Source organism: Urocitellus parryii, chromosome 7 (assembly GCF_045843805.1).
Source record: "Urocitellus parryii isolate mUroPar1 chromosome 7, mUroPar1.hap1, whole genome shotgun sequence".
In the NCBI taxonomy this organism is placed as follows: domain Eukaryota; kingdom Metazoa; phylum Chordata; class Mammalia; order Rodentia; family Sciuridae; genus Urocitellus; species Urocitellus parryii.
In genome coordinates, this window is record NC_135537.1 from 26,362,137 (window position 1) to 26,376,870 (window position 14,734).

Sequence of the window (14,734 nt, forward strand, 5' to 3'; positions counted from 1 at the left end):
AATTAAGCATAATTAAGATACATGGAAAAAGAAGATATCCCTTTCTGGGTTGTAAAAAGACACAAGCAGAAGAATTTGCACTACTTATGGCTACCTCCTCCTGAGTCTTCTCATGGTTTTCCTTCTTCGACACTGTTGATGTCTCTTCCTGTTAAGTTGAGCCAGTCCAATAGAATTGGCCTCATTCAACATTAATTACCTCCCTAAAGGCCCTGTTTCCAAATAAAGTCACACAGGGGCTAGTTAGGACTTCACCATACAAATTTAGTCTATAATAGCTATGACATTGTACATAATTCTATGTGGAAAGTATTAGAAAATTATATTAAGAGTAATTATTTTTAAATGGCAAAGATATGGAAAGCCCTCAGACTTAGGATGGGTGATATTTTTAAAGGTAATATTTTTAGGTATTATATGTAATTTATAAATGTATACTGTGCCAATTGAAAAACTACACATACAAATATAGTTCCTTATTGTGAATATTTATATGCAAAGTTGATGTTGATTGCAAATGTTAGTATACTATGTAGTCTTGTGTGTATGTATTGAGTATAAAATTGATATTATAGAATTACAAAGAACAAAATAAATTATGTTTATTTTTATGATATGAGAAACAAGAGTTCAGTTTTTTGTTCATTACTATACCCCATCATTTACTATGATTCTCAAATAAGCATCTGATGGATAATATTGTAAAATGCACAATATAAAGATTTGGGTTGCTACAACATATGCATATTTATGTTTTCTTTCTTAATATTAACTTATATAAAATTATATAAATTATATAAATTTCTAATTCCATAACATATTTTCAAAATAACTTCCTACATCTGAGCCTATAATTATCTAACTTGTATTAGAGTCTCATTTTTTTCTTCTTTCAAACATAATACTAAATGTTTTCAGATGCTTTTATATATACCTATTTGTTTGCTTAAAATTTTACCTAGATTAATTATATCATTTCATATAGTTGTTTAAAAACTTTAATAACTATTGTCAAATTACTTTTAGAAGTTTATAGGAGGGCTGAAGTTGTGGCTCAGCGGTAGAGTGCTTGCCTAACACATGTGAGGCCCTGGGCTCCATCCTTAGCACCACATAAAAATAAACAAATAAAATAAATGTATTGTGTCCAACTACTGCTAAAAAATAAATATTAAAAAAAGAAGTTTGTAACAATTTAAGTAACATTCTGGTATTCTATTATTGTTTCCATTCTGATAGATACCTAGAATCAATTATTTTTCTTAAAATTTTGTGATTTTTAGGTAAAATTTTACTACATTTTTTATGAAATCTGCATTACATTGTGTATGATTAAAAGGCAAATAATGAATAGAAGTTACATTTCATAAAATCAAACTAGAAAGTTTTATTATTTGGATTAAATTATATGAAACCATATGGAATACTCAACAAACTTTGATGTCCAATTTTTCTGATTTCAGCACTAGGTAAAAGAGTTTTGTAGTATTCTTCAAGTATCTGTTTTTTCACCTGTTAAATGAGGCAACAATGTTTGCCTCATAGGTAACTATGAAAGCTATAGGAGAGAATGTGTTTAAAATGTTAAGCACTGAATCTGGAATACACAAAGCACTCAAGAGTTGTAGCTATTAAAATGAAAAATACCTATTATTTAGGGTCCAGTAATATGGAATAGATGTTTCTAAAAGAGAAATAATCATTATAATAGAATATTTAATGATAAGGACAATACCTGAAGTATATAATTAAATATAAAAAGGCTTAAAGCAATTCACAGTATGATCCTATTTTCATTATACCAATTTAGACACACATTTATTTATGCAGAGAAAAAGGGATGTAAAGTAAAAATGATTATTTATGAGTGGTGGAATTAGAGGGCATTTTTCTTTCTTTTCTATTGTTTCTATTTTCACTTATGTATTTATTTGCTCCTGGGGATTGGATGTGGGAATTCTTTACCATGTCCTCAGTCTTCTTTATTTTTTTATTATTATTTTTAATATTTATTTTTTTTAGTTTTCTGCAGACACAACATCTTTGTTTGTATGTGGTGCTGAGGTTCGAACCTAGGCCGAACACATGCCAGGCGAGTGCACTACTGCTTGAGCCACATCCCCAGCCCCTCTTTATTTTTTATTTTGAGGGTGGAACTCACAGAATTGCTTGAGACTGTGATCCTCAGTTCTCACAAAGATTCCAGGCATGTACCACCACACTATTTCTAATATTTCTATATTTATGTATTTACATTTTCTGAATGTTGAACAATTTAGCAGATAATGTAAAATACTTGCAACGAAACCATGGCCACATTGAAAGGAGATACTGAAGACAGGAGGCTGATTCAAACAATGTTAAAACTCTAGTCATCAGATAAGAAAGTTACAGATTTGTGAACCAGAAAATAAGCAATCTGCCAGATATTTTGGAGGAACAAAAGAAAATTCATAAGATATTTTAGATATTAGATACAAAGGAGAGAGAAGAATCAAATGATTTTATCTTAGAGAACTAAGGTATGGTCATGTCCCTAACAAAAAGAATATAACAGGCCTATAAAGGAGCCATGGATAACGTACATGGAATTGTCATTCATGGAATGGAAGCCACAGGTACATACATGGAAATGTCTTTCGTGGAATAGGAACCTGTGAGATTGCTCACATTGATGAAATAGAAATGATTCAAGAAATGATCTAGGCACAAAAATGGTTTTGTTTGGGTATTTATTTAGTGTGTTTTTCTAGGGTTATCATTTCAATTTCTTACTTTTTTTTTTATTTGTTTACTCTTAATTCTCCTTCCTTTTTCCCTCTCTGATTTTGAAATTTTATTTTCAGCTGGGTGGCCAATGCAAAGAACAGGATTTTAACATCATATCTAGAGAGAGGGGAAATAGAATTAGAAGAACAATGATTTGGAATTGTGAGAGTGAAAAATAGAAAATTGCTCTTGTCTTTTATTAAAAATTAAGAACGAAGCAAAGCAAACTGCAAATTCAATTTTTTCAGATTGTTTTCTTTTTTTTTTGCACATAAAGGGTTTATTTTAAATGTTTTAAGGATAGGATAGAGTTACATTATAATTATAAAAATCACAGAGTTAACAGATTTTTATTGTGTATACTTCTAAATGCAGAAAACAGGGCACTGTCTACACATTGTATAGAATAGATTTAAAATTAAAAATGAATTCAAACTTACCTTGTCTTGAAATGTAAATACAAAGACCTTTGCACTAATGATGGAAGATACAAAGAGCACAGCATTTTCAAGGAACCACACTCATTTCAATCATAATTAGTCATAATAATTGTTCCTGGTTTGTCTCTGGAGAACTTTCATTTTTTAAAGATAATCAGTTTAAGAGTGTTTTCAGGCACTAGAATTTGTGACAATCAGGATAGTCTTCAAAAAGGTCTACAGTATTCAGAGATTCAAGCCCAATACACTAGGGGTTTAGTACATAAAACAAGAATAGAAATGAAATCTGATTTAGAATTAACTGATTTTTTAAAAAAAATATTTATTTTTTAGTCACATGTGGACTCTAACCCCAGCCTGTAGCTTGATTTTTTTTAAAAGAATGCACAGTCCTTTCAAATGCTGCATGACACATTCAACTGGAAAATCTCCTTGTGTTGGCAAAATAGTTTTGATTGACAAAATTACTCTCTTAATTATCAGGTTTTGTGATGAATGTATATGGACAATTAAATTTTAGAATAATGAATTGGTAAACGTTAATAGTATATATAAGTGAAAATTCCTTTGGTTTAAGGATGAATGAACTGAGATTTTAATGGATAGAGAATTATGCAGAGTTTCATGATAATTCAAAATTTGAAAGAAAGGTCATACATGTTACACTAAGATTTTATGTATCTCCCTAGTAAAATCTGCTTGAGGCATTATTTCTTTAGTTCAAATAGTAAAAGACAGCTGCCAAACTGGTTATTGAATATTGTACAGAACATTGATAAAATTTCTATTGTCTTTGTGATATATAACTTGAAGTTTCAGTAACTTTTTTTGTTCTTAACAAGAAATAAATGAATGAAATTGTAAATAACTGTTCTTTATAGGTAACTTTTGGACTTGATATATAGTCATGACATTTGATTCTTTATTTAACAATTAACAGATGCTCCTTTAAAGACTTTCTTCAATGAGATAAAATATGCCTGTAGAGGAAAGATTGATCACTTCAAATGTAATTAGCATTTAATATGTGTGAAATATCTATGTAAAAACATAACAAAGAACTTAACATTCTATAATTGTAATTTTTGCTTAGCCTATCAACAGCCCATATATAGGGATTCTGAAACAAGCATGTTTATAAATTCTGCTGTTTTTAATATATAACATTCTTTTGGGTTTTTTTTATACCTCACTATTCTTTCTCTTCATTCTTTTAGGATAAAATAAAAAACATGTATCATGTTTGATATGTAAATATCTCACATATTAGAAACTGATATTTTCCTTAAAATTCTTTACTGACCTTTCTTACAAAAAAAAGGAAAATGAAGAAAATTTTTGAAAATTATTCTCTTTTGAGGATGGCACTTAAAGCTGAAGTAGTTGGCTTGATTTTATTCTAAATTATATCATTTTTGGAATGATTCAAAACATTACTAGAAGAACTTAAAAAAAAGAAATGAACTGCTGGCTGTGGAAAAGGGGATATGTTCTTTGTTTGATTGTATTTAATGCACATGAGCAGTTATTTGTCATGCAAAAATTATTTTAACTTGTACTTATTTCCGAGGAGAGAAATATGATGACTTTTATGCTATTTTAGAAAATGCATTGCCAATTGATTATATTTAGTTACTGGTAAATGGCAAATGACTGTTGACAATATTCAAATTTATATCAGTTTTAACTCAGAGACTTGATGACAACCTAAAATGATCCAATATGCTTTTAATATAGCAAATTGTTCTACAACTCTGGCTTACATGGAAACTTTATTGTTTTGCAGCTCAATGTGGTGGTGCTATGTCAGATTTCAGTGGTGTGATCCTCAGTCCTGGATTTCCTGGAAACTACCCCAGCAGTTTAGATTGCACATGGACAATCAAGTTGCCCATAGGTTTTGGTATGCATATTATTAAATTATAAGAGATTTTTCTGTAGTCACTAATTCATTCTTTTAAAAAGTATCAGTGTTTGAAAAGATTTACAAAGTATTCACAAAATACAATTTAGCTTGAGAGTACCTATAATTATATAAATTGAGGAATAAAATTTGAATAATTGTTGCTTAAGCCAAATGTATTTCACTTGTATACTTGGTTAATTGAAAGTATATGGGTATTTTCTCTTTTTTCTTATTTGTTATTTTTTCTTTCATACATGACAATAGTGGAATGCATTACATTCATAATTATCCACAGCACAGTTTTTCATAACTCTGTATATAAAGTATGTTCACGGTAAATTATAACATTATACATGAGCACTCTTTTTGATTTTTTTTGCTTTACAATTCTTAATACACCTTTATGATATTTTTAGTTTTTTTTGGTTTGTAGATAGATACCACATCTTTCTTTCTTTCTTTCTTTCTTTCTTTCTTTCTATATGGTGCTGAGGATCGAATTCAGAGCCTCACACATGCTAGGCAAGTGCTCTACCACTGAGCTACAACCCTACCTACCTATCTTATTAGTTATTTTAATAAAAATATTGTACGTATTTATGTACAACAAGACATTTAAAAATATATGTACACTATAGAAGGGCTAAATTTGTTAATATGAATTACCTCACATTCTTATTTTTTTGTACAAACATTTACAATCTATTCTTAGCAATTTGGAAAATACATTTTTATTTATTAATTATAGTCACCACATTGTATAATAGATCTCTTGAACTTTTTTCCCCCTATCCAATTGAAATTTTAAACATTTTGACTTAGTGTATCCTAATACCTACTTCCCCTCACTCTCCAGGAACAACAACCTAATATCTGATTCTATAAGTTTACCTCTTTTAGATTCCACATAAAAGTGGGATCATGTAACTTTTGTTTTCATTACTGGCTTATTTCACTTAACAAATGCTTTCCACGTTCATTTATGTGTCACAAGTGATAATAATTTCTTCATTTTTGAAAGCTGAATTCATTATATGTGTAATCTTTATTCATTATATATATTTATATGTCTATATATTTATGTCTATATATTTATATGTCTATATATGTATATACATATATATACATATACATATAAATACATATACATATATATCTCATATATGTGTGTATATATATGTATATATATATATATATATATATATATAATGATCTTTATCCATTCATCTATTGCTAGACAGTATATTCCTTATCTTGGCTATTATGAAAAATGCTGCAACCAATGAACATGTTATACAGATATCTCTTTGACATACTGATTTCAATTCCTTGGATATATCCCAGTGTGGAATTTTGGGAATATATGGTAGATCTAAATGGATAACCTGTGTTAGATCTGTATAGCAATGATAAATTCAACATATATTTCATGTATAATTGTGTAACTCTTATTACCATGAGCAAACAGTACATAGCTAAATTATTTTCTGGTAATTTCTTGAGTTCACACGTTTTCTCTGTAAATAAATTAGATTTTGAAATTTCCAAGTAGTAAACGTATCCTCATGTTAGATATAAATACACATTTAGATATTATACCTTTCTAATTCTAATGATATCATTTCCAATATTGAATATTACAATTATATGGAGCATTTAGGAAATTTTTCTTCATCTTGCATTACTAATATATTACCATACAGCATTTTCAAATCCCATGAGCCTGTTAATGAATATGATGAGGGGATTGATTGAGGGTAGATTTGTTCATTAAATCCCAGAAGACTAGAATGAGTGGGTACTCTTTGAAGAAACATAGAAAAGCTAATTGTTCTGGGTAGATAGCAAACTCAAGGCTCAGACCTTGGAAATGTGCCTCTACAACTAGATGGAAGCATATCCAAGTATAACTGATATAAGAGTCTGCATGTGTATGTGTGTGTTTATGTCAAATGTGGTTAAAAGTAAAGTAATATTAGATATATTTTTTTCTTTTCCAGGTGTACACCTCCAGTTTGTAAATTTTTCCACAGAAACTATACATGATTACTTGGAAGTAAGAAGTGGATCCTCAGAAACTAGTACTGTAATTGGCAGGCTTAGTGGTCCTCAAATACCGTCTTCCTTATTCAGCACAACCCATGAAACCAGCTTGTATTTTCATAGTGACTATTCACAAAACAAACAAGGGTTTCACATTATATATCAAGGTGAGAGGAATGAAGAAAAATGAAAGCTTATTTAAGCTCTATTTGCAATTTAAAATCGTTAACCAAATATAAGTATTTTCTGAATTCTGTCTCAGAAGGGAAAGGGACTTAAACCAAGACAAACTTCAATAAGGAAGATTTTTTAAATAATGCAACTCTCAGGGAACTGTAAAGGAAAATGATGTCTTTCTGAGGCCTTAGGAAATCATAGCCAGGGAAAAAAGATTGAGTTCACCTTAAGTTAATACACAGTTACACGTTAAGCAAGGCAAGACAATTAAGCAAGGCAAACTGGAAATCAAAGATTTATCTTTGCTTTTATATCAAATTGAACATTTTGAAAAGATATAGCATTATTCTTGTACATTAAATTTTTTCTTTACTTTGTGAAAGAATAAAACTACATTCCTTGATTTGCTCTATTGCCATGAAAATAAAAAATAAATACCTTGATAGTCATATTACCTTAGAGCTGTCTCATATAAAGCTGCTGCATGATCTTGAGCAAGATTTTTATCCCTTTTAAATGTAGGCTTGCACTGAGGCAGAGCTAAGCTAAAATGCTGATGGTTTCTATTCAATCTAATGTAGCATCAGACTTGACCCTCATTTCATAATGTAACTAGTTATCATACCTTCCAAATATGTCATGATTAATTTTGTATTATAGAATACATGTAAGGCATATACCATGATGCATATTATTAATAATTATGCAGTACATTTTAGCAATTTTATTATGCTATTGTTTCTGATCTTAAAAGTAAATTCTGTTCAAATTAAATATTTAAAGTTATGATGAAATTCTACACAGTGTAGCTTTAGCAACTGTAATTAATCAAAGCATCTTGAAATTTTGTTGCATATTTGCCTGATTATTAAAGGACTTTATGAGCTTGTGATACTTTTGAATGTAAGCTCCCTGAGAACAAGGAATTGGTATTATTCATTGTTGTATCTGAAGTGCCTAGAACATAAGAACACTAGGAGTCATCTATACTACCTCTGAGCATGGAATTACCTATATTCAAAAGAAAATTAATCATTTTAAACAGAATAGGATAACTAAGATTTACTCTTTTTCTTTGTTGCATGAAGGCTCAAAATCATAGTTGTAATGCCCTCTAGAAGTTTAACCATCCTATGCCAAGCTCTGCTGTTCACTTATATTGGCTTCATTTTCTTTTTCCTACCCTCATTTTGCTTCTGCCACTCAAAGTAATGTTATTCAAATGATATGAAACTAGAATTTAAACTTTTTATTTGTAAGTTAGTTTATCCTTGAAAAAAATCATTATTGACATAATAAAAGTATAAAAGAGAAAACATTGTTCTACTGTTATTAACATTAACATTATTGACATAAACCATTGTTTATGACAACGACTAGATACAATTTATGAATCACGTAAAATTTAAAACTATTTTCTTTAATGGAATTTTAAAGAAGTTGATGTTATGTGTATAGTTATATATGAATCTATATAACTTACTAATTTATTTTTTGATTGATATTGTGTAGACTTTTAGAGCATTCTGAATTTTATAAAAATGCATAGTATACAATTAAGTATTCCCTTCTAATGAAAAACGTAATTGCAAAATTACTGATATTACTAGAAATATTAGGTTTATTAAGTCCTATGTTGTATGTAATACTAGGATGAGAACTTTTGTTTTGAACATTTAAAATCTGGTTCCTACACTTTCTTTATTAAACTGAAAAGAATACAAACAAGAACATTGTATGAATTTTTGTAGGATCATACATTTGTCTGAGTCCCTTTCTATTAAAATGCTTTTTTAAATATCATTGAAAATTTAAAGGGATTATTTAATAGAATAATATGTCCCAACCCCCAATGATAAAATTATATGTATTGGCCTTACATTGGGTCTGACATATTTTAGTGTATGGATCATTACTTAAAGTGAGAGACAGATTAAGAATAAAAGCACCTAATATTTTTAAAGATTTTATTCATTCTAAAACCTCTAGTTATAAATATTGGAGTTATATTTTAATAAACAATGGGATAACTTATTCATATTCAAATGTAATTTTTATTTGAAGAATATAATTTTAATGGTCTACAGCAAAATAATTTCTGGTTGTCAGCCACTTAAATTCTATTAATTAGAATATAAATTTCAACTTCTAAATAGTAAAGTCATAAATACTTACATGAGTATATAACATGTTCATAGTTTAAATTCATTCAGCAGTGTTTATCAAGTACATACTGTGTGAAAGGGAATGAGCAAGGCTTCAGGATACAGTGATAAACAACAACAACAACAACAAAATAGCAACTCTTATTTCATATAGAATATGAAACAAGAGGAGTATGAACAAATAAACAGTTATGCCTCAGTACCAAAAATCACAACAATGGATATACAAAGTTTAGTCTCTACTAGAAGAAAATTTTTCCTAGTACTTTATTTTACTAAATGAGTCTCTGAAGAAATCTAACAGAGGGAAATTGAGGTCTATTTTTAGAAAAAAATTCTAAAAATTTTAGGAAGGTTCAGAATTTGACTTATACCTACACTTATTTTATTCTCTGTTCATGCAATGTAACCAGGAGGCAATTGCATTCTAATGAAGAAAATCAGAATATGTTTGATTAAAATTATGACTCTAGGAGGAGTTTACATTTTCATTCAGGTTTATAATTTAGATAGCACAAATGGGTGAAGAAACTGATTCATTTTTATGAATTGTACTAACATTTAAATATGAAAATTACAGCTATTAGAAGAAATTCTTATCACTGTCTTTAACAGCATTTATTATAAATAATAATTACTATTTATAACTAATTATAAGCAGCATCACGTATATTCATAAGTTGCTAATAGTATTCATCTATGGTCTCTGAAATTCAGAAAAGATAATGTCTTCATTATTTTTTCTAGCTTATCAATTGCAAAGCTGTCCTGATCCACGCCCATTTCGAAATGGTTTTGTGATTGGCAATGATTTTACTGTGGGTCAAACCATTTCATTTGAATGCTTCCCAGGATACACACTAATTGGAAATTCAGCTCTCACATGCCTTCATGGAGTCAGTCGTAACTGGAATCATCAACTTCCAAGGTGTGAAGGTATGTTTCTAAATTGAAGCTATCTTTTCGTGGTAAACATTTGTGTTCAGTAATTCTTGCATTGACATTCTTCCTTGTCTTCTTCTTCCAATAGTATGCTACATAATAGTCTCCTTTTCAGTTGAAGAATTAATCAAAGAAAACCAAACCTAAAGCTCCTTAATAAATAACTGGTTTTATCAGTATTGACAGGGGTCTTAACCTTCCCCATTGGAATGAAAATAAAATCAACTAACACTTTAGAACTTTTCTTTTGTGTGTATGGAGTTGTGCATGTGGATGTATTTAATAGTCCTTATTATAAGCTAATAGCCCAGATACCACTACTAAATTTGAGTTCCTTCCCATAAAAAATGTTTTAAATGTAAAGGCCTTGAACCTCTTATAAGGCATTATACATATACATGGTATGATATAAAAATGTTAAAGAGTTTGCATTGATATAAAGTATTAAAAAAGAACAGAAAATATAAATTACCAATTTTGTGATGATTAATGATAGCAAATATATAGCACACCTCATATGGAGAAACAAAGTTGTACTATATTGTTTTCCATTTTAGCCAACTTCATTTTATATATTCTAAGGTAAAAACACAAAACAGACATATCTTATACTAAATAAGAAATTCTATATATTTGTTGTTTTCTTCATTTTCTGTTTATTTTTATTTTTTAACATTTGATTTTATGTCTTTTTCCATAGCTCTTTGTGGTGGAAATATAACTGCAATGAATGGCACTATTTATTCTCCTGGGTATCCAGATGAATATCCAAACTTTCAAGACTGCTTCTGGCTCGTAAGAGTACCCCCTGGGAATGGAATCTACATCAATTTTACTGTCCTTCAAACAGAACCAATCTATGATTTCATTACTGTATGGTAAGCAAGGACCATTGTTATTGATTGATTCAACTACATTAAGAGCAAAACGAGGTAGGATGAAAATATATCACAATCCTCTGTTACAAATTGCCATCTGATATTTAAGTTGGTGTGAGTAACTGAAGGTGACAGTATGTGTTTTTGCAAAATGAGAAAACAATAGAAGTAGACTTTGGCTTATTTGCCTCATGAGTTAGCTAAATATTGTAGAACAAAAGCTTCATAGATTAAAGAGATTTAAAGTTATCATTATTAATGTGCTAAAACAGGCAATTAACAAGTTAGTTTTAAAAGGTTCTTTGTTTACAAAAACTGATAAAGTTCAAGAATCTATATTCAAATCACAATTATTTAATGTAGCTATTTAATTACCATCATAAAAATTTGTTATAAAATAGTATAATTGCATATTATTATTCTATCAATTAAAACTTCATTTAAAAGTGAGGAGATTTCTGACTCATTGACAAACAAAACTACTGTCTTAATTCTAAATCTAACCATTTGTGACTTTTGAGATTGTTGCTGAAAAAAATGAAAGGAGGGCAATTCTGAAGCATTTAAGAAAATCTTTTGGTCAAAAACCAAACACCATGTATTGTTCACAATGAATATAGGTGTATTTCACTGAGGTAGAAGAGTGATCTGTTTTTATATTCTACATTCTAAAATATGTTATCACCTATATAGTAATAAAATATGCCAATGTTTTGTTGCTTATTGATTATTTTATCAGTTGCATCTTTATTGTTAAAATAGTAATATAACTATAAAAAATACTTTCATTAAACTTAGTTTAAAACTCTCCAAAAAACTAATCTTAATCTCACCTCCTTCTCCATTCTCCTATTAGGGATGGACCTGACCAAAATTCACCTCAAATTGGACAGTTCAGTGGAAACACTGCCTTGGAATCAGTCTACAGCACTTCAAATCAGATCCTAATCAAATTCCACAGTGATTTCACAACGAGTGGCTTTTTTGTGCTCAGTTATCATGGTTGGTATTATCTAAGTGTTTCTCTTTTATTTGTTACTGTTTAACTCGTCCTGGAGAAAAAAAACAAAACATGAATGCAATACATTTTTAACCAGTGATTGAAAGATATTAAAATTTGACACATTGTCACTTCAGCATTCCAAATACATTAACTTGCAAAGGATGACCTCTTCTATGTATATAGAGATATTAAAATACGAGCACATGGATATAGATAATAAATCAGTCAGTAATTACCCAGTGGAAAATAATAATTTTTTGCATGGAAACCAATAAAATAGAACCAGCTGTTCATATTTTATTGCATGTAATTTGGAGACATCAATAGACTTTTTCTGTGAAAAATGTTTAATCTATTCAACCTGCTGTGAATTTTTCTAAAATTAACATCCAGTGTCTTTATGCTTTGGATCACATAACTCATTCATTTATAATCTTGTTTCAAAAGTGTATCTATTCTGGAATCTTAGAATTTTAACTGACTATTCCAGTTCATTAAGTTCATAGCTCTACTCCTGTGGAATAATTTATGGAGTCTCAATTTAAGTTCTTTATATAGAATTGTTCTTGGTTCTACCTTCATAACATTAACTTTTTGAAAGGACGTTGAGAGGGTTTTACAAAGGTGTTTCTTTATTTCCTTTATCCCAAATCGATTATATTCCATTTTAAATAAGAAAATGTTCATTTACCTGGTTACATCCCTTTATTGAGTGTGACTGTAGTTTAATAAAAAAAACAAAAACAAAAACAAAACACATTCTGCCTCAAATAACCGTTATACAAATGCTGTATTTCACTGAACCAATAATCTACTAAATTGAATTTACCAAAGTTATATTAAAATTTGAAGATGAATGTATGCCATGTCCATTACACTGCTATACAACATGATCTTTTAAAAAATGAAATAATGAATTATTAGACTCAAAGCTGATATTCCAAGAGCAATGATATGTCTAATGTTATTGTCTTCCAAATCATTAAAACATATTGGTATAGAAATAGAGAATTTACTATAAAACATTTTTCTTTAGTCTCAGTATTTGTCAGCCAGTTAGATGGTATCTAATTAGTGTCTCCTTAGTGACCCTTAGCCAGCAGAACTGAATGTGATCACAGCACAGCCAATTAGAAGGTAGGGTATACAATTCAACTTTTTGTGGGTCTGTTTATTTCTTTAATAACTCTTGTTTTTTTTTTTTTCTGATGAATTAATCATTGATGCTGGTAGTTTATAGTTACAGCCTAAGACTGAAACAATAGCATTTTTACTTGATTGATGATCATAATTCTGGAACCAGTAAATAACCATTAAGATCAAAAGATAAATGAATGAATTGTGTTCTTTCTTCATGACTCTCTGCCTAAATTTTTATTATTTTGTATACTGCCTAAATAAGTCATAAAGAAGAAACTATTCATTGATGGACTATAAATATCCATAAGATAATTTTATATGAAGTGTTAAGTTCTTACAAAATTTAGGAGGCATTTCGAAGTGAAAATATTGTCAGAGGAAAAGATGTCAGCATTCGTGCATGAAATCTGTTTAGAAAATATGTGGGTAACAGACTTATGCATAACTACATAAACATGAATGTGGATTTATGTGGATGCATGTGACTATACAAACATATATTATCATTCTTTTCATTTGACTTTTGCAACTTGCTTTTGGGTTATGTTCAACATAAATAGAATAGCTTAGGGATAAATTAGATCAAATATATGCTTAGCACTTTTTTTCTAGTTGACTTTGGACAAGTTATCCTTTGGTATTCACTTTCCTCAGCTGATAAACAGCATGAATGGATTGCTGAGGGGCTAAAATGAGATACTGTATGTATATAATTTATTCCAGTTACTGGCATATATTATGTTAATTCATATGAAATTATTGGTAAAAATATTAAGTATTACCAATTTTGTATAGCACAATCCTAAAAATTAATAGCACTGTTACTATTATATATGTTAAAGAATTGGAGACAATAAATAATGTACAGATCACATAATGCCTGAAAAAAATAGATGTTTAATAATATTTGCTTCCATATCATATCTTGTTTCACATTTTAGATTTTATAATAGTGGATTTATTTTCATTTATGTTTATACTTTAGATTTGATAATAAAATACAATGCCAGATCTTAAATGCTTAAATGCCAGAAGCCTAATGAATGCTTAAAGCCCATATCTGCGATTTTACCCAAGCCTTAAAACAACTTGAAAATTTGGAGATATAGAATTCATGTTAAAAATTGATCAATACCTTAAATTCCTCTGAATGTAATAAAATGTTTGCTTAAGTGCTGGTTTCATCCTGACTTACCTTTTCTAGAATACCTCATGTTTACATTAAGTCAGACTTAAGTTGCCTTATTATGACCTTCACTCAGTCTTACTTA

General features: G+C 29.1%; 1 protein-coding gene across 3 annotated transcripts in view; it reads left to right on the plus strand.

Annotated features, from left to right (window-relative positions):
• Csmd3 (CUB and Sushi multiple domains 3) overlaps nucleotides 1-14,734 on the plus strand; it is a 1,110,517-nt gene that overhangs the window by 1,008,886 nt on the left and 86,897 nt on the right. For all 3 annotated transcript variants that reach the window (XM_026384530.2, XM_026384531.2, XM_026384532.2), the window contains 5 exons: nucleotides 4,996-5,112; nucleotides 7,116-7,325; nucleotides 10,248-10,436; nucleotides 11,143-11,320; nucleotides 12,177-12,322. In XM_026384530.2, coding sequence (XP_026240315.2) covers nucleotides 4,996-5,112; nucleotides 7,116-7,325; nucleotides 10,248-10,436; nucleotides 11,143-11,320; nucleotides 12,177-12,322 — 840 coding nt within the window. The remainder of the gene's footprint in view (nucleotides 1-4,995; nucleotides 5,113-7,115; nucleotides 7,326-10,247; nucleotides 10,437-11,142; nucleotides 11,321-12,176; nucleotides 12,323-14,734) is intronic.